The 20,907-nt window shown below is 35.9% G+C and overlaps 1 protein-coding gene across 7 annotated transcripts in view; it reads right to left on the reverse strand.

Moving 5' to 3' along the window:
* LOC117233046 (teneurin-m) overlaps nt 1-20,907 on the reverse strand; it is a 650,776-nt gene that overhangs the window by 313,418 nt on the left and 316,451 nt on the right. For all 7 annotated transcript variants that reach the window (XM_033492948.1, XM_033492956.1, XM_033492954.1 and 4 more), the window contains exon 3: nt 19,266-19,580. In XM_033492948.1, the coding sequence (XP_033348839.1) occupies nt 19,266-19,580 (315 nt within the window). The remainder of the gene's footprint in view (nt 1-19,265; nt 19,581-20,907) is intronic.

Here is a 20,907-nt window from a genome sequence, read left to right on the forward strand (position 1 = left end):
ATTATGTCGCGTTAGAAGATTCCTTTTTAAATTGCATTTTATATGTAACTAGTGTTGGATTCTCAAGGACGTCATATTTTCAACTATACTTTTCTGTCAAAAGAATTGTTAACTTTAAGGGAAATGTGAAACGACCTTTATTGACATACAATTTCGTTTTGAATATTTTTTCAGAACGTTCGATGTTTCTTTATTTATCGAAACAAAAGTGAGGATACGATACAAAGATTCGAAGATTGACATACTTGCTCGCCTACAAAAAATATTTATTATGTTAGAAGTAAACAGTAGCTTCGCGGTATTGTTTCTACATAATCCAAGCGTCAAATCATAAAATCTACAGATACACCGAAGAACAATAAAGACACAGTTTGATCTCGACTTCCGGCGATATTCTACAATTTGTATGGTGAGTACTGATCTCCAGTGTTTATTAATTTTTCAGAGAAGGCAAATAAGTCGGTCATGCTGTGGCTGAGACCTGACTTCCTTGACGTTCCACGAAACAAAGCTCTTCCTGTTGCAATAAAATTGTTTTCCTATCGGTCAGCTCGTAGGATTGTGAATAGAGTGTAAAGGTCGAGTGAACAAGAACCTGCGAAGGAGTGGGACGATGCTCTATGTTGCGAGGCCACCCATGCACTCCAATTTATTATAGTTCCTTAGACAAAAGTTGGACGACGTGATCGGAGAAAGACTGACCTTGTTCGAGATCAAGAATAATCTTAAGTTATTTGATAGAACAATGGCTTTTTCATTTTATAAAATTAAAATAAAATATAGTACTAATAAGCGTACAATTTACTACATATTAACTCACACAACGACTTATTCGATAATCATCAAGAGAAATATTATTTGAAAAGTCATGGAATTGTCGCAAGACAAATGAAAAGTTTTCGAAGAAATAAATTGTTATCAACTATTCATTATACTTTCTATTCTTAAGAAATACTTGCGCTCAACAATTTTACAATTTTAAATATCCTTTTAGAATTTTTCGTATACTCACTCAACTTAACAAAGAAGCGCGTATTTGTTATCAAAAGATTCATATTTTTCTGTTTGATTTCCCAAGACTATCGAATGGCAATCGATGTAGATCTTCGAGGGTGGCAGTAGAATGTGTGTGGGCGTCGAACATCGAAGGAACGACGAGGAAATAGTTACGAAGGGGATGGACAAAACGAGAGAAACGCGATAGTCAGTTACTAATAACCTAAGGCCGAAATCGTTGTTCCTTCGTCCACAATGAAATATTGCTATCGAAGGCCCGAAATTAAAGTAACCAAATGGAACACCCTGGGGCGTCTTCAAAGTACGATATATGGATCGAAATCTCCTACTCTTCGATCTATTTTATTTTACTTCAGCCACGATAATACAAGTCTCTTTTCAATAAAGTCAAGTATATCGCTTCTATCATTTGAATGTTAAGGGTATATTTGTAATTGTCTTATGATTGATAATATAGTTATATTCTATTTCATGTTACTATCATATGCAGCAATATATAGAGAAGTTCATCAATCTGTGCTTTAACTTGAACTTGATGACATTTTAATAACTAGATTAAAGAATCTAGATTAAATTCAAGCTCAGATTTTGAAGAAATCTTTCAATGCAACCTAGATTTGATATAATTTTCGTCGAATCTTTAATTTATTATTTTATTTCTGAGGCATGTAGAAAATGGCGTTGTCAAAATTAATTTTTGTGTTAAAAAATTATATAGCAACTGCTTGGGATTCGGATGCTTGCACCATCTACTTGTATCTCTGAAGTCTCCCTTATTCTGTTTCAACTTCCGGCTCATCGTACCCTGCGGCCATCGTAGGTAATAACGAAATTTGTTTTCTTACCTTCTTCACGCTCCTTTTTCGCCCCTCGACGCTTTTCTTCCCCTATTACTATCGGTCTACCCTCTGGCCAGTGTCTTAAGAATTATGTCTACAACGTTCTTTTCAGTTTTTACACCTCAAAGCCGTATTTTCGGATGACATGTAAATTGAAGCTTCTGACGAGATCCCCCGAAAGGAAATTGAGAAGTTTGGATAATTTTATCATTATCGCCAACATTATAGAAATAATTTTTCAATAATTTATTATGCATTAAGATTAATCCATTAAAATGTACCTTTATTTTTCTCTCCTTTTTTTTTTTTGGTATCAAGTTATTTAAATTATTTTTTGCTCACTGTATTTAAATTTGTTTCTCTGTGATAAAAATCTAATTTTTCATTTCAGTAGAAGAAATAGCAACTAATCGTCACTAAAATAAACTGCTCGTTCGTAATAAAACAAGTAAGCAATGGATGCACAGATTAATATCTAAGAGACGAATAAATGTACACAGATGAGCAACTTTTAAGTGACACGGTGTTCCGAAAAGGTAATTCTTACACGATCTTTTGTAAAGAACGAAATTTCCCTCAATTATCTGTTCACACTGTGGTCGATCAAGTGCGGAGAGCTCTCGAAGAAAAGAACATCGCAACATCACGGTGTTCGGTGATACTCGACACGAGGTATCCGATCTCACCGCGTTCTCAGGTAAGCGCTGGCTTCACCGACAACTTTCGTTCCGTTCCACCGACCTATTCTTTTGTTATTTCCTCGTATTCGCGACTTCTCACGGCTTTGCGAGAGCAACGCTTTTCCGATTGGTGTGCCGGGGATCGTGAACGTGCAAAGAATACCGACCGATAATGCTATTGCATTGTGAATTTAGTACTTCGCGACTCCGACCTTTGGCTTCCCTTCAGGCTTTTACGCGCTTTGCATGAGCGTTTAAGAACTTTGCAGACGCATAAAGAGCGTCGTTGAAGTATTGAAACGTTCGCGACCCCGTTATTATCCCTCCACCATATGAATCTTGGCATCGACACTATTATCCTTTTCACCTCGATAAAGCGTAACGACCACTGGTCGGGATTCACAAGAAATAAGAATTTCCATTCGAATTCAGAAAGTATACACTGTTTTGGAACATGTTTTGGGATGTTTGTATTACATATAACATTGGGACATTTACTTGGTTTGTTGGAAAATTTGGAGAAATTTTAATTTGTTTAATATTTTACGTTACGAAGGCGAACCGCGCGAATGAAATTATAACGTCATAACATTCTGTACACCGCAATTCTGTTATAGATTTAATTAAATGTTTATTTCTTTATATTTTATAATAATTGCTGCTATATTAAATGCATCATTTTGTTTCTATTTGAAAATCTCTATCCTGCCTCCTAATTAAATAATTAATATCAACGAAAATTAAAGTGGAAAAAAACTGAACACCGCAACAAAGATCATCTCGCTATTAACAATCACAAGACTCGGTATCCTCTGAAGGTTTCCCAGAAACGACACAGCTTATTCCTCGATAAAACACTCTCTTCTTGTTTTCTCAACTTGAGTCGCTCGCAGAAATGTCTTGTGTTTGTCGGGTGAGAAAAAGGAGCTAAATATTTGCATGGTCACCAAAACCTTACTGCAGAACCTCCTTTCAAGATACTCCTTTATATTTGTTCCAACTTTAACACAATAAAATTAAAGTTTGTGTCTCGGTGCTTTCCGCTCATAGAACTCGAAAATTCCGTGATTTTAAGAGGCAAACAAAGGGCCAAAGAAATTCGAAGGTAATGCCGTGGCATGTGTGTCCTTTGCCGGAAAGAAGACAGAGAAGCGGAAGAAAAGGAGGAGTTAGAGCAGCAGACGATCGTTTCAGGGATGGAAGTCAGTTCCGCTTTCTCTTTCTCGAACGAATTGCCAAGGTCCAGGAGAGAAGCAGAAGAATGCGTAGGTATCCTTGGGAAACATCAAAGCTACGTTTCGAACGATTGAAATTGTTTCCCCGACCTAGCCAGGAAAAGATCCGTGGCTCACTAGCTCCATGAGTATCTCGGTAGATCCTCGCTTGAACCGATGTCCTTCCGTCAGGACCAATTCTTCGATTGTCTTTTGCAGACAACAAATTACATTCCGACACGCATGTATCCCTCTTCGTTGATTTTCTTTCTGTATCTATCGATTCCATTCCATCGGCTATCTTCGCTTCCATTTTTACGAACGTCACTGGTATTTTGAGCATTCGTTCGAATTATATGAATTTTTCCCAAAATTGTTGCATCGAGTGTTGTTGAATTGAAATTCGTACACAACAGGTTATTTTCAAAGGCTGTTCATAATTTGTGTCTACGTTAATACATTTCTATTAACTTAAGTTTCGATATTCAAGGATCTAGGAATTTTATACATTTAAAAGGATTTCTTTTTTTACTAACTTTAACAGCAAAATTAAAAAAGAAATTCGGAATCTTCAATTATCGTTGTAATTTACACAGAGAACGAGTGTTCTGTTAAAGATTAAAGTAGAAACGAATCAAGTAGAACAGAAATTGAATCCTACCTTAAACGACTGAAACTATTCGTTTTAAAGATTCTAAAGTAGAATAAAACCGACCATCGGATCAAGATTTTTCTCCAAGTATACGATATCTGGATTTAGACACGAAATTTTTCTGCTCTGCCAGTTTTCCCGCAATGCGACGGCCGATCAACGATTAAATTTCTCGAACTCGTGACTTCGATTGTACATTCAAGCATCGTCGCATGAGTCGGGTATCGAAGTTGCGGAGGCCAGGTCATAGGAAGACCGAGCTGTTTACTTTACTTCCAGCGGACAAGAAGAAATACCTGACCGTATTTTCAAGCAACATTGACTGATTGTCTTCTACAATCGATTATTTTTATTTTCCTCTATCGGTACCGATATATATATAGGTAAGTCGATTCTTATCGAAGAGAATCGTAAAACAGTTTCAAAGGGATGATGTATGAATGGTGGTGGGTATACTTAAAAATAGTCTGTGTTACGTCGCGTGAAACGGTCCGTGCGACGTCCTTCACTGTCTGACCGTCAAGGCCGTTTCACGCGACGTAGCAAAGATATAGGTTAATTTCTCCACCAAATAATTTAAGAATTATCGGATGTGATATATCGCAAGCATCGTATGATCTGTGAATAATAGTACGTACATCATCACATAAATATAATAAATTTGACTATTCTATCAAAGTTCATGATCGAATCACTTAACTGGCACAAATACATAAATTCGGTAATAGAGGAAACTTGAAAAATCTACGGCCGTCCATAACAGCAAATTGTACGAATGACGTTATCGTGAAAAAGTAATTTGGTTCGATGCTAATAGGCTCTCTCTTACCTCGTATCCTCTTTTCTTTCCATCCCCTGGCAGAACCGGGCTGCCTACTCTTTCTCTGAATAATGCATAGGTTGAACTTGAGTGTGATAACGTAGCGAAAGCCTCAGAATAGAGCTCCTCTCGATTATTGGCGGAGAAGGGAAGAACATCATTCCCCACTTAGTACGATATTAAAAGAGATTCGGGTCGTTCTATTTTCTGTTCGAACATTACGAATGTACGATCGAGGGCAATCGAATCGCTGGTTAAAACTAGTTAATTGCTCCGATTATATTTCTTATTAATTGTAAGTGATACGTAGATATTTAAAATAGTGTTGTTGGCTGGCTAATACATTCAATGTTATTATTACAATTTTAATATCGTCTAAACAAATAGCATGAAATTAAACTGTTATGATATATTAATGGATTTAAGTGGAGATCATTTCATATTTTGAAAATTTTACTAATTATACAAGGTGTTAAGACGAATCTTTATTAATAGGACAATATCAATATTTACCGAGTACAGATTGAGGTAAGACAGAAAATATACCTTCTTAAAGTATGATTCAAGTCTTTCTATAGCCATTTATTTTGTATTTACGTAGGACACACGTAATACGTAAAAATATACGAAATATCTAAAATAAAGATAGGAGATAAGACAAATTTAGAATATTAAAATACCTTTTTTTACAATTGATTATAATACAAAGTACCGAATACCATTTATTACCAATCAGTACTAAGTAAATATGAATTATTTAGTTTAAAAGATCGAACACGCCGGTACCAACGATATTAATTTTATAATAATTAATATCTTCCGAAGTATCTTTCAAATTATTAAGATCTCATTTCCAAAAGATAAAATGCATCAAAGATATAGGTCACTCAGACTGCATCATCACGCATCCACTTTCATCCGGATATGCATAAACAGTAAAAGTTCGTCCTCTCAACGTGGAAATCAAGTTTCGAAGGACAAACGGATGGAAATGAGCCTGGTAATTCGTAAACAAGCAAAGAAGATTCCCCAGTATTGGTGAGAGAGCAATAGTGTACGAATAGAAGAAGTCGGGAGCAGTGAAGTTTCATCGAAAATCGAAATCAGCCGTACGGAAACTCCCAAGAGTAAAGAAGTTGCTCGTGACACTAGCAGCTGAGCGTATCGCGCGTGTTAGGAAGAAAAGGAAGAAGAACCGAGGAATGTTACGAAGAAGATACTGCTTACTCGACCGTGACTCGTACATTTCGATATTTTATCGTAACATTGACAACCTATTCGCGTGTCATTTGTATTTAACAATGGTTAGACCAAAAAATTACACAACTGTGAACATTACAACTATTGATTTATCATTTTACCCTAAAATTCTCGCAAAATACTCATACCTTTTCCTGTTATATTTTGAAAAATTACTCTAAATGCAAGTACAAAATTTCAATCGGTTAATTAATTGTTTCTCTAGCAATCTAGATCAGTGATCACCTTCTATCATACGATACGAGACAAGTAGCCTAATAACTTTGAACAAGGGTATACACACTCTCATAGAGCTTTTTCAATTTCATTTTCTTTTATTCGAATATTTTTTATCGGAACGACGTGACGATATGAATAGATATATTAGTTGGTGGTAATAAAACGAGGTTACCAAAGAAGGCTAGCGCTATCACACGACTGGAAGTTCGCAAGATTGCTTAGCAGCCTCTCGATATGGCCGAAGTGGGAGCGCGCAGAACTTCGATAATCTTCCCTGCAGCGGCCCCGGGCCCCAAGTTTGGCAATCAATGCGAAGTAACAGTTTAATTAAATACGGGTAACCCTTCGTCGACTCTGCGCTTACTCGAAGACAGAGTAATCTTGGCCGCGTTGTCTCAAGGGCTCCACACAGCCGGATTCGCCAACGAGAATTTTCGATAGACTCGCAAATCTGTCTTCTCTCTGTTTCCTTCCTGTCTTTCTATTTTCCACTACTACATCCCTTTTTCTGATTAAGCAAGAGTCGGTTTGCACAGTGTACGAATCTCACAACGATGTTCCACGGAAGTTTAAGTTATTTTATTATCATATAATGCAATTGTAGAGTAGAAATTGTAATATGTCAATTCATGTATTGTCTTTTTAGTATCGTGTGCCCGTTTCTTCGCTGTAACAATGACGTAATCCAAAAATCATGATTTTAGGAAAAATGAATTTCAATCTCTTGGATCGTTATAATTTTGAATGAACATCGCGTTTATACGCCCAATCGGTTCAATGAGATATCGAACTTGTACGAATTAGTGACTTATCTCCGTGGCAAAGATATAAGCCTTCTAAAGAAAGATAGATTATTGAATTAATTACTTCAAGAAAAACTTTATACCTTTTCTTTTGTATATCCGTGCCCTGGAAACCGCTGTTACGAAGAGAATAGAATTTAGTGAAAAAAATTTTAAATAAAGAGATGTCCAAATTATTGTTTTGAATATAAATTTGAATATAAATTTTGTTTTGGGTTACAAGATCTAGAAACAAAAGAGCTATAAGTGGATTTCTATTGCTGTTTCTTGTAACTTTCAGCTAGAGCTATATACCAAGGTTAACTTTTTGTTAATATTCTTTGCTATAAATATATGAACGTGCTCTCTATCATACCTTCTTCCTATTGTATTGAGACAATGTAAGAGTGAGGATCTGGATCAGCATACGCTATATCTGTACTTATACTTATACCTATACTTATTTCAATATATTTTTCTGTTGCAAATTCATCTACTCGTTTCTCTATTAGTCAACCTCAACAATTATCCTACATAATATTTGCATATTATAATATATTGCAGATTTTTCTTTGTATAATATTTATACACGATATATCATAGTATTTGTATAAACTCTTCGTAATATAATTTTTGTTATTTTTAAGAAATACGTTCACCAGCACTTAATAACCCAATTTGCAAACCATAAAAAAGAATGAAAGACATTTGGTAACTCCAAAGGACGATCTAATCTCCAAAACACCATAATTGCTATTACATCTTGTTGCACAGTAACGATACAGTTCGATACGGTATCGAAACCTTTGAAAACGGATTATCAGGTGTAACGAGAATAGTTGGCTGCTAGTTCTACGGGCTGATAGCTGATTATTGCCGATCGTACACCCAAAGAAGAATTCTCTATGATGAACGCATAACACAATACGACGTCGGCTGGGGAGAATCGCTTTTCGTGGCCATCCCAAATATCTCGGGTAAGGTAGTTTGATCGTTCAGATGGGAAAGGGCAAGACGAAGCTTCAAACTCTCGTAACCCTTGTGTAATCGAATATTAAATCAGCCACTGCAAAATGACCTCTTCACGAACATTCAAATTACGTCGATAAAAAGCAGTGTGCAGTAATCGAATTTTTTGGATGATCTTTATTTTAGATTAGTGAACTTCGTTTTCACATTGAGAGAAAGCAGTTTACTTCGAATTGCTTTGCAAACTAGTACTAAATAGAAACAAAAATGTTCGAATAGAGATAGAGTTTTAAGTTTGTCTACTTTCAACTATTTGTTGGTCTTCTTTTTTTTTAATTTTATTTTACTACTGAGGCAACAGATCAATCAGATGAGCTCAAAACATTAATGTACCTTTTGTTATTTATTAAGTACTATATCATATTTGATATCATAAATTTAATTGAATGTAATTTAAGTATTATGTTCAAATAAGTGGCAGTAGAAGACACAAAGCAAAATTTGTAACAAATTTAAATCACATTGCTCAGAGTCAAATTAAAAGAAATAATCATTTAAACTTCAACTTTGTCTATAACTTCCTCTTCTTTTTACTACTTTTTAGTATCATGCGATGAGATTTAACCGCGACCTATCAACGTGGTATGAAATACATGGCTTAATTAACGATGGAGATCGCCGAAAACGCGAGAATATCGGGGTACATTGAATGCGGGCGATAGTATCACCGAAAGCGTAACGAGTTGCGTGTAGTTCCAGGATAATCTAAGTTTGTGTCATGATCTTGACAGGAATATAACAAGTAGTTTGTAAGCGGTTTGAAGCTGCTCTTAGCTTATATGTCTAAGAGAGAAAGTAGGCTAATCCGTATATCGGGTTAATCCTATTACCCTGATACGATTTGGTTTATTGAATGTGGAATGTGGACAATTTATCGAACAAGTGTCAAACTAAAGAGATATGTAAAAACTTATTTAAAATCACCATGTCTATGGGATGTTTCAGTAACCACGGAACAAGCAGCAAGGCAAAAAAAGAAAATAAATAAAAAATGAAGAGTAATGTTTCTTCGTGTGACGTTTCGTTCTCGAGAAAATGAAGTTTGAAAATGTATTATGTATACGTTTCAGACTGCATTTCCTTGAAAACGAGGCCATAAACGTGAAAATGTTAATCCACATTTTCGACTAGTTTCCGCATGTAGAACAACCCACTGTTGAATATTTTTTCATAGCCCGTCGATAATTAGCTAATTACATGTACGTCAAACAAATCTTTAAATTCGATTTTATCGAATACGTAGTGCCGTATGAACAAATTTTATTCTACATTTTCGATTTATTCTTTCAGAAAAAATTTTTCACCTGTTAATTGTGCCACAGTTACTGGAACATCCTGTATACGATTTCATTCTTGCCATCATGTTGACGTTAAGTTTACCGTAAGTTTTGTATGATGGCTTAGTTAAAGTGACGTTTATGTGAAAATACGGATCGCTAAGCCTACGAAACAATACTTTTATCTTTTAATCTTCGTAAGTTAAACTATGTAAGTAGACGGTTCTACAAAAAGGGGAATAAAAGTCGAGGAAAAAGTAACAGAGACAGAGGAATAATTTAGAAAGCTTTGTAAGCTGAGTTTCTATGTATACTTAAGTTCATTAACTTTTTTTCCAGCACTTTTATGTGCCACGTTGTGAATAAGATCACGTTCCAACCTTGAAGGCGTCAAAAAGTATATGGAAATCCACTTATATTTTGTTTGAAATTTTCTGCAAAAGATCCACTTTAAATGGTTTTTTCTGTTAATGTAATAATAGCAATATAATAATTACGGATGTATACCATTTATATCTATTGTTACTTATTTAATACAGCTTTCCTCAGATATTTCCTCGTCCTTTCATCATTATTAGACTGTGGATTTTTATGGAGATTTATATTTTTATGAATACGAGTGAAGGAGTAGAGTCAAGATATATATATTTCACCTATTAAAAATTATGACGAGTGTTGTACTCTGAATATTTTACATATTTCTTCATGTTCTATGCATTTTTGTACCTTTAAATTTCGCATAAAATTCCAGATCTTGAAACTTAACTGACTCAAATAATCCTACCTTACTCTAGCTACGTAACATTTTATATTAGAATCTTTCTAATATTTCAAACTAAAAATTGAACAATACACAATCTGTCGAAATCTACTTCTTCACGAAGAATTACTCTCGGAAATCTGGAAGCAAAGATAATTCCAATCCGTGTTTTCCAAGACAGCTGTTCAAACCCGAGTAATCTTCGACTTGTGAACAAAAATCAATATATTATTTGACGTCTCCTTTCGTTGCTTAACGTCTCCTGTTCTCTCTCTCTCTCTCTCTCTCTCTCTTACATTCTTCTCGTCTCGCGTTCAGTTTCGCGCCCAATTTGCGGCCCATCATCGCTGCGGAAGAAGCAATTTCTAACTTAAATGAAACTCCCTCTCGCTCGCTCGTACTTCCCCCAAACGATCGACAGGATACACCGTGGCGTTCGTCTTCGGGGCTTCGTCAAGGGACGCCACGGAAGTTCTTCTCTCGAGACGATCGTGCTACGAAACGCCTACACGCAACTCACCACCTTCTCGTCAGAATTCCGCAGTGAATCGAAACTTCCATTGCTGCACGCAACTGAATCGTCCGATATCGGTCTGGGGCCTAAGAGATCCGCTCATACGGAACGGTTCATGCCCCTCTTATTGTCCTTTTATTGTTCGTCATATTGTATTGTCTCCTCGACTCAAGCAGTGGAGTATTTGAGCCAAAAAGCTGGTCAAAATTATTTTCTTAATTTTAAAGAAGCACTTGGAAATAAGAAAACGTAATTATCTAATACGCATTACACAAAAATGCGGTGAAACTGCACTTTTATCGCAACGCACAGTGAAATATTTGGTTGAAAGGCCGATGAAAATTATTTTCTTGATTTTAACATTAAGATTGATTCCATATATAAATATATTTGTCTTTTGAATAAACTTTAAAATCTATAAATTCGGATTTTGATTCATTAATTGGTATAATTGTGCGTATCTTGAACACCAATATACAGGGTCCGGCCGAATAACATGTAATTAAATAATTGACATTAGGTCACTCTGTGTGTGAATGTAAGTCGAATATGCAGGATAAATTTTTTTCACAAGACATTTTGTTTGTAAGAAAAATAAATTTGAAAATTTATCATAGGCATGTACTAGAGTGATTATCGACTAAACAGGTTTAAACTCTGTTTGCTTGACAATCACGCGTGAAACAGAAAATTTGATTCTACGATTATTTAGTCTTACCAGTCCAGAATTAACTATGTTTGAGTATACTTGATTAATAATATATAAATAGATAAATTTTCAAACATAATTTTCTCGAAAACTAAGTCGGAAATGAAAAATTTTTTAGGAATGTTTCTTAATATTATTTTACTTTTATGTATATCCTATTCAACCACACTCTGTATAATCTCAAGCCAACACTATATCAAACAGTACATTTATCGTAATAAATACCTACTTAATACTTTGACATAATACTTTGGTTGGTATTATTTATCATTCATGACACAAACCTTACCCAAAATAAAAAGTGTCAGTACGCAATGTTACATTTTGGAATTATTTCAATGAAAAGATTTTTTCTGCGGTAACAAACATTGATGGACGCGAAATGGTTTTTTTGAGTCGCAGAAATTGCTCAACACAGTGTGAAACTGTCTGTAATAGGATCAAACGGATTGTTAACAAGGGCGCGTACCTGTGTAACTCGTTGAAACAGTACCGATTGTTACAAAGATTCCCAAAGGGTAGCTGCTCGTTAATTTTGAATGGCGAAGACGAAATTCGATATCCCTGGTTCGCTCTTTTAACATGCTACACGGACAACAAAGGTTTTTTGCCTTCTGAAACATAAATCACGGACTCCTTAGGTGTAACGAACTGTACTCATAATGCCATCGACAAAGGATCTTCGGATATCGTTAACAACCGGTATCGGATATATAAGGGTATACAGAAGACCCTATCAGTAATATCCTTATGCTTCTAATCCAAAATTACTTGGTTATCACGCTAAGAGTATTGTCCATTCACATGGAGTTTAGCCATTGGCTATTCGAATAATATCAATTATTAATTTTATAAAGTCATATTGCCACTTGATAAGATAATTATTAAACGATCGATAATTTCATTTTCTCCTCAAGATTGGGAATTTTTATGACAGCTGAAAGAATAGAATTTAAGTAGAGTTTTATCTATTAAAAATCGTAGTAAATATACTTGATCGATATTTCGTATATTTTTTCGATATTTTATATATTTTTGCATATTTATGCATCTGTACATTTTTGTACCGAACCAAGTTCATAATTTGCATAGAAATTCTAAGTGTACGTATTTCTATATTTGAAAAATAACAGGTTTTTTCTAATAATTTATCATCTCGTAAACAATAAAGTAGAACAAGTTTTATGAAAACAATGTTGAATGGGAAACATGTATTATATAATTTCCACTGAATATCATATGATTCGAATAGGATTCGAATTTCGTAACTTGGTAATTATAAATGTAATCATTTAATGATGCACTCATTGTTAAGATCCTAATCAGAGGTTTAGAGTTTCCAATATGTTCAATGTGCAATTAATTTATAAGTAACTGATACCAATTATGCGATTGAAAGTAAATCATGTCATTAATAGATTATTTGGCTTGAAAAAGATATAACAAATTGGTGTATACGTAAAATATCAAATATCGTTCTCTGATGAAATTTTGAATATTCAATTAAATATGTTTAATATATAAATATGTTTAATATATGTGTTATTCTATGTGATATAGAGAGAAAATTCGAGTCATTTGATATGATTCCTTTTCCAGAATAAATTCCTCTACAATCTCCTAATATTGATTATTATACAATATAGTTAGGTTCGCATTTACAGTGATTAAATACAGATTTTGTAAAAAATTATAATAAATAATAATTTATTTGCAAAAATGTTTAATTTAAACTATATTTCTACTTTAATTGAGGCAAATTCAAAGGAATAGCTGGAATATACGTATCATCAAAAATAGAGTTCGTCTGCAAGAAATATTAAAGTAATTCGATACTTTAATAAATCCTAACAGTGGTATGGCTGTACTGATCCCAGAATTCGTCCTGTTTATTTTATCTTACTTCTGGCTCGGACGTTTTCAATTTAAGAGAAACCTTTCGATCGGAACGTGTGTGACTCTTTGATTTACCGGAGGCTGACAAAGTGTACGCCTTCAGAAATCGTGAAACGAATTACGTGTACAAGTTTGATAGTGTTCGTGATTCATGACGGTCAACCCAGACGGCAGCCATTTTTACGAGTATTACATTTCATGCAATTCGACGTGAATGATAAGAAAACCTAAACCTTCTAACTGAACGATAAGTATTTAACGTGATATGATCTTAAATAAATATTTCATATGATATAATACGTTCATTCCAGAAGAAGAGAGTAAGTATTGGTTCTGATCTTTACTTTCTCACTGATTCGTATATATATGTAAATTTCATAGAATTCAAACCGACATTTTTACTTTTGTTTTGTTTTATCGGCAGTCGTTTATTGAATAGAATAGATCACGAAAGAAAAATGGTAATTTAGAATCTAGAAAATCGATTCTCGATTTTACAGGTAAAATTTGCAGTAGATTTGTTATTAACTGTTATTGTATTTAATTTAATTATTCCCATAATAAACTCGATTTTCCAGAGTCGATCGTCTGATTTACACTAAGGATTTACGTTATTACATACATATATATATATATATATTCGCGTATTGTTATCATAAATTGGTCAAGATGTGTATACTTTTAAACGGCAATGTACATGTACTAATGATCCCGAATCACAAAACAAGAAATCTTTCCCTCCCGGGATTCACTTCTTGCATTATTCATAAACACTGCTACAATATGACATATTAGAGTTATAAATTATGCAACATGGCGCGAACCAAAAACCGAAGTGACTCAGCCCGGGTAATTTGGCGACGTGGAGCGTCGGATAAATTCGGCTTCCGTCATCATCGGCTGGTTAATCATCAGACTGGAGGTTTTCGTCGTGAAATGAATTAGGATTTTCGTGGGTGTGTATGGTCGGCAGGCGTGACGAATTCCTCGATCTCGCCGCGTGGAATCGTGGCCCACGCTAATGAGACGGAAGTAATCCCCCTCCCTCGTGTTCTCTTCGGGTATTCATTCGTCCTGGTTGAAAGCTGGGCTCGGGGTCGGTCATGGTTCCGGCGTAGGAATGGATTTCCCCGCGAAATTCCGGTCGCACGGCTCTAATCCACGTCGTTTCCGACCTTCGACTCCGTTCCAACACGAAGGAAAACCGCGCTTTATCACGAACCCCGGCACACCTTGCCTGCGTTCCTCTTTACGAATTATCGTCTCGTAGATAATTAATCTCTCTCCGCCCTTCTGGTATATTGCTTTCTTCTCTTTGAACATTAATTCCGGAAGCTTCTTCTGATCTATAGCCCCTCGTCGCGTTCTCGCGTTCGAGCAAACGATTATCTTGTCTCTTGCTCGAGTGGCAGCAGCCCTCCGCGAAAGGGAGCAATTAGAATTTTCTCCATTGATTTTACTGTGCGAGAGGTTGCTACGTGGGTCAAGAGTCGAGTCGACCATCGAGAGAGTCGAAATTTATGTACGCTGCAGCCGCCATCATATTTGAAATAATAGGAAGACAAACGTTTTTCGGTAATAACAGTTTTTAATATTGACGTTGGAAATATTATAGCTTTTTTCCTACGATTTCTCTCAAATATACTCTTTTCATATTTTAAGTAATATATCGAAGTAAAGAGAGAGAGACACTCGTCTCTTCTTCTAAGGAGAAAAACTTGCAAGTAATTATACTCGAAGGGGAAGAATATGTTTAAAATAATTATCTTGGATAAAATAAAAAACTTACGAATAAAGGAAATAAACTTGTCAGTGAAAATTATTAGACTTAATGGTGAAAATAAAAATTTGTATATAGAAGCAGTTGGAGACACCTATCATTCATTTCACAAACTCTTTTTTTTTTGTCCGGAAAAAGAACGGACAAACTGGTACCGTTCTATTCCCATCTACACATTCCACATTTCAACCACCATCCCCTTCAGCTGCCTTGAATTCCACGAGTATACTGCACCGCGAACTTCTCTTTTCTCCGCCGCCATTATACGTTACATACCAGTCGTTCAGATATCGCAGACTATTAGTGAATAGTTTGTGTCAAAACTTGGCGCAACTCTGTAAAAAACCAACCTATCGGTATTCAAGGAAACAGAGTGTCGAAGGGTTTCACAGTTTCTGCCAATCACATGGTGTGTTATTCTCGATTAAAGACTATACATTTACAAAAGTTACACGCAGAATTGAAATAATTGCTCATCGTTGAATCGTATGATTTTACTATCTGTGATAATACCTCTAATTTTTAGTAACACGCGAATATTATATTTGCTTTATCAAATAGTTTGGGGATTTCTCTGTTTTAAATTATTCACATAAATGTCATTAGTCGTATTATTTCCAAATCCGTATTTAAATTTCCTTTCTTAAATTTTTGTCTTATAGTAGGTAAGAGATTATTCCAAACGAGCAACAAGTTGCACATAAAGCATTTAAAACCTTCCGACACCCTTGGAAATAAGAAATGTGTAAAAAGTTTTAAGAAGCTTTTAAAAAACTAAAGTATTATTTAACACTTTGCCTGGTATTGACGCACATGGTGCGTCGTATTCATTATATAATAAGAGGTAATACCGCTGAAACAAGTGTTTCATCTTTACTTTATGCTAGTAACGTTACAAAATTCAATCCTTGGCAAACTATGCTGATATATAAAGTCAAAACCATTTGACGGGAATCAGGTGATCGTTTGAACGTCGAAAGATTTCTGATGCGTCGTTAACTTTCATTTTAAGAAGTACATTTCGCAACTGTACAATCCACAGTACACGTATTAGTTGAGAGGGGCAGGTTGGATCGTACATCTAGTAATTTCACACCCACTGGCAAGGGTACGTGTAGAAATTAGATATCCATTGATGATAGTGCATGTAGTAATTATACACATGCTGATGATAGTGGGTGTAGTAATTACATACCTTACAATAACGGAACAAGCAGTAATCTACGAGGTCCCAGCTAGTAGCAATACTTGCCACGGATAACGCTGCCACTGTAGTCCGTATTAACATTGGTAAGTAAACATGTCGTAGATTCTCTAGGCGTGTAGATTTATAGATAGATACAAAACAGCTGGTTCAACGATAAATTGAAATCCTCACTCCGCCTATATTCCATTAAAATTTCACTCTTTTATCGTTTATTGAACATCTTACAAACTTACTTGCTAATCAATTTTTAATTTCTCGAGCTTCCTTTATATTGTTCTTTGATAGACTCAATGATTTTTTATTCACAGGGCATAGAAAAATGTAATTTGGGAATCATTACTTACTAATCGAAATATTCTATTAAATTTGATATTGTTTTCGAATATTTCATTAAATTTACCAATATTTCTGAATATTGTATTAATACGATTTTCTAATTAGAAATTATTTGACGGGAGTTACACGATTATTCGAACGTCAAAATATTTTATTTGGACTGTATTTGACGATTGCAGAGTATTTTAAGAAATTACTGGAATTCAGATCGACGCGAGCATATTGTAACCAGTGTCTGTCTTAAATTAATTAGAGGAAGACATCCCGTCGCTGCTTGCATCTCGTACTAGAGGCAGGATATTAGCGTGGATGCGCGTTAATGGTTCGTATTGCAAGCAAAGCATTTAACCGTGATCGTTTATTTCAAAGATAGCATCTCGTTCCGGTTTCCTCGAACGAAAGGAGACATAACGTCACGGTAATATATCCTCGTGAAATCTTTTCCGCGAGATGAGCATCTAAATGGAAGTGTTCCCCGCGTCGCGTTGCGGAGAATGGATCGCGGACTAAAATCACGTCAGCGTACCTAGTAAACCTTCCTCTCTCTCTCTCTCTCTTTCCCCCCTTTCCTCGTCTTCTTCTAGCCTTACTCTGCGGTGCAAAAAAATGTGCTTTGAATCTCCCCTTTTATTGACCGTAATGGGAAACAGGCGAGTTCATAATAGACGTTCCTCCGCGGTTCTCGATACTCCATTAAGATTTCAGCTGAATCACAATGACTCTGTCTCTAGCCTCGTGCAGAAACCAGGGAAATAAAGAGCTTCTGGCGAATTTCGTTCCACTAGCATGACTACTCTATACTAAGTAAGTACGTCCACGTTTCATGAGAAAGTGACGAGACATTGGGATCGTAAGGTTCCATCATCCATCAAACCAGTGCGATTTCCTTCTTCATGGGATAAGTAATCCCAAACCCCCGGGACACATTGTGTACGCATTATGCTCCGAGACCAATGTTCCCGCGCATAAATCGGCAATTACGCCTGCGAGGGATTAGCATGACAGTGGAAAGCAACGTGTCATGCGCGATAGGATGCGCTTCGTGGTTACACCAAGTGTAGCGTCATGTATATCGAACTGCTAGGATTAACAACGATATAACGTCTTCGATCACTCGTCCTTCACTTCCACGAAGAAATAAAAAATGAATATATAGAGTATGGCAAGTGAAGCGGTTGCAATGATGATTAACGAGTGAAACAAATTTCTATTTAGCCTTCACTTAAATTTCACTGAAATCTCATAAACATTCGCAGACCACTAATAACATTCTACTTCTACAAAATTAAGTTATTAAAATTAACTTTCCTTAAATTTCGTTAGAAACTCTTCGAACAACCCAATACATTATGATGTACCTTGAACGTGGATCGCGTTGACCTCGCAGCTGAAAATCAGGGCCACAGGGCGCGATCGATAATGGCCTCTAATAAAGGGTCAGTTTCTTGGATGGTAATCGGTCTGAAGTAGAGGTACGTTGCTACGTAGACGGAGTCGGTCATTTGCAATAACGTGAAATCGTGTCCCTACATTACTCAAACATGATGGATGGTCGTTGCCGCGATGAGGTGTGAGGCCACACACGGGGGTTTGTCGGAGACGGAGGTTATCGGCACACCGGCTTGTCACGGATGACGTATCGCTTCGAAGGTATACCGAGCGTGGTACAGCCACGTCTACTCCAACCTGCGCCAGCTTCGTCTCGTATAACACCTGGAAACTCTCTGGATTCGAAGTCTTCGCTGGACAGTTGCTCGTGAAAGGTATTTATCACGTGGAAGACACGAGACGAGTCAATCGGATCATTTAGCGCGAAACTCACACGACAACTTCGTTTAAGGATGTTGTTACACGGTGAAAGACGAGGAACAAATAAGGTGATGTATGCAATAGATGTACCATCGGATGAGAAATAGAGGTATTGCGTGGGAACGTTATGAAAAGATACGTTTCTGATAAGCTTCACGCGTGTTCAGGTTACTTGAGATTATGAAATGTTTCGACTATGCTAAGAATGTGCGTTGTAGGCTTGAGATTCTTAACGCTAGAAGTATCAGTCAATCAAAGTAATCAAAGTGACTGATTTCCGTAAAATCCCTACAAATATATTAAACAAAGCGATAACAAATAGTATCAAAGGTCTAATTATTTCATATTATAATTTCCATCCCCGTTTCTGTTTTCGTTAAGTAACGCTTATGTCCTTCTTCAATAAACTAACGCTAATTTATTTGCTTTATTTGAAGGAATTGAGGAACAAATAATGTTACTCACCGTTATGAACGAGCAGAGCAGAGTCACGGGCAACAGTGATCAAGTCACTGTCGGTGAGGGTTTCGTCGGACGCGTTACCGGAAGTTGGTGTGTCGCTAAGTCCAGCACCAGTGCTGGGCATATGATACAGGGGATGCTGCTGTTGCTGTTGATAGGCACGTTGTTTATGCTGACTGGCGTTGTAGTGATTCAGGTGTGATTGCGTGGTCTGGTGATTATTTTGAGGGTAGGCGGGAGCACGACCTCGCAGGCTTGGCGAATTTTCCTCACCCTCGCTGCCGCTCAAACTGTAGGCCGGGTAGAGCCGTCCCTTCCCTGGAACAATCGTTAAAAATGTTCTACGTAAACATCCATGTCGAGTCGACTATGTGCGTTTGTATTAACGTTGACATTGTAGCTACCACGAAAAAGAGGGTGTTAACCCCTCGTTTTCGGGATCTGGGCTTGTCATTTGCTAAACGATTAAGTCACTCAAACTCTTGATGGATCCTTTCGTTTTGGATATTACGATAATTTTGTGTGTTTTTATCTGTTTAGTTTACAAGATAATCTTATTACGATATAGATGTTTTATATGTTAGTTGCGTTATTAGTAATCCGTTGTTATTGCAGTTTTGATCAATCCTAGGATTATACTTGACTTTTTAATGGACGTATTATTTTTCATTTCTTAGTCTAAATATATGTTTTCTGAACTTAGGAAAGATTTATTATAGAAAAATTATTTTCCACCGTACGTATCCTATTAGCTATTTATTTAATAAAATTTTTTTATGGGAAGTTGCTTTTATTAGGCAATTAATATCCAGCTGTGTAGGAGAGTTTCACAACAAAAATGGAGCGATTAAAGCGTTCTCCCTGCTGGGTTATTGAATTCTTGTCTGGAATTTTATTACACTATTTTGGTATTCGATTAATACGCGGTATTCATGATATTTATATCATAATTTTGTGAATGAAAGAAACCATGAGAGTGTGGATTAAAACGATATTCTATTCACGATGCAGAGACTAGGGATTTATTACATTACAGATTAATATGATTCTCTTTTATTACGAGCTTATTTATTAACAAACACAGTGAGGCGTACAATTGTTTCATTTATGCAACAATTCGATTCTGTTGACACAGTTAGAATCTACGAAATTTTATATTGTGAGAAAGAATACGAACAATTTTTATACAACGTAAATTCTTTACAAAGCTGTTTATTTGTAATTGATGAATTTCATTTGATGTGATTCCCTTTACATTTCCACGACAATATACGTGTAGTACATATTTTGAAATTGTTTTGTACAATTTCTACAACAATTTTAATTTTTGTTTACTTTAGTGCTACTTAAATTTTGGCCAATGCGATCTTTTAATCACTTTGTATCATTAAGCTATTAACAACAATATTCTAGTTAGGTTCCCTTACTTTAGTTATGATTGTAAAAATGTCAAATTGCACAAACATCCGTAGTCTACATAAGAACGGCGGTGTACATATTGAACTTGATCCCATCACTAAGTTCCCCCAGGCAAAGTTGGATCGATGGAGGAAAGCTAAAGATAGCGAAAGAAAAGCGTGGATATCGATATCTCGATAACACGGTTGGTTGATGCAGTGGCTCGTGGAGGAGCAGAGTCAAAGGT

Source organism: Bombus vosnesenskii, unplaced genomic scaffold (genome assembly GCF_011952255.1).
Source record: "Bombus vosnesenskii isolate JDL3184/JDL3185 unplaced genomic scaffold, Bvos_JDL3184-5_v1.1 scf7180000013294, whole genome shotgun sequence".
Lineage (NCBI taxonomy): Eukaryota > Metazoa > Arthropoda > Insecta > Hymenoptera > Apidae > Bombus > Bombus vosnesenskii.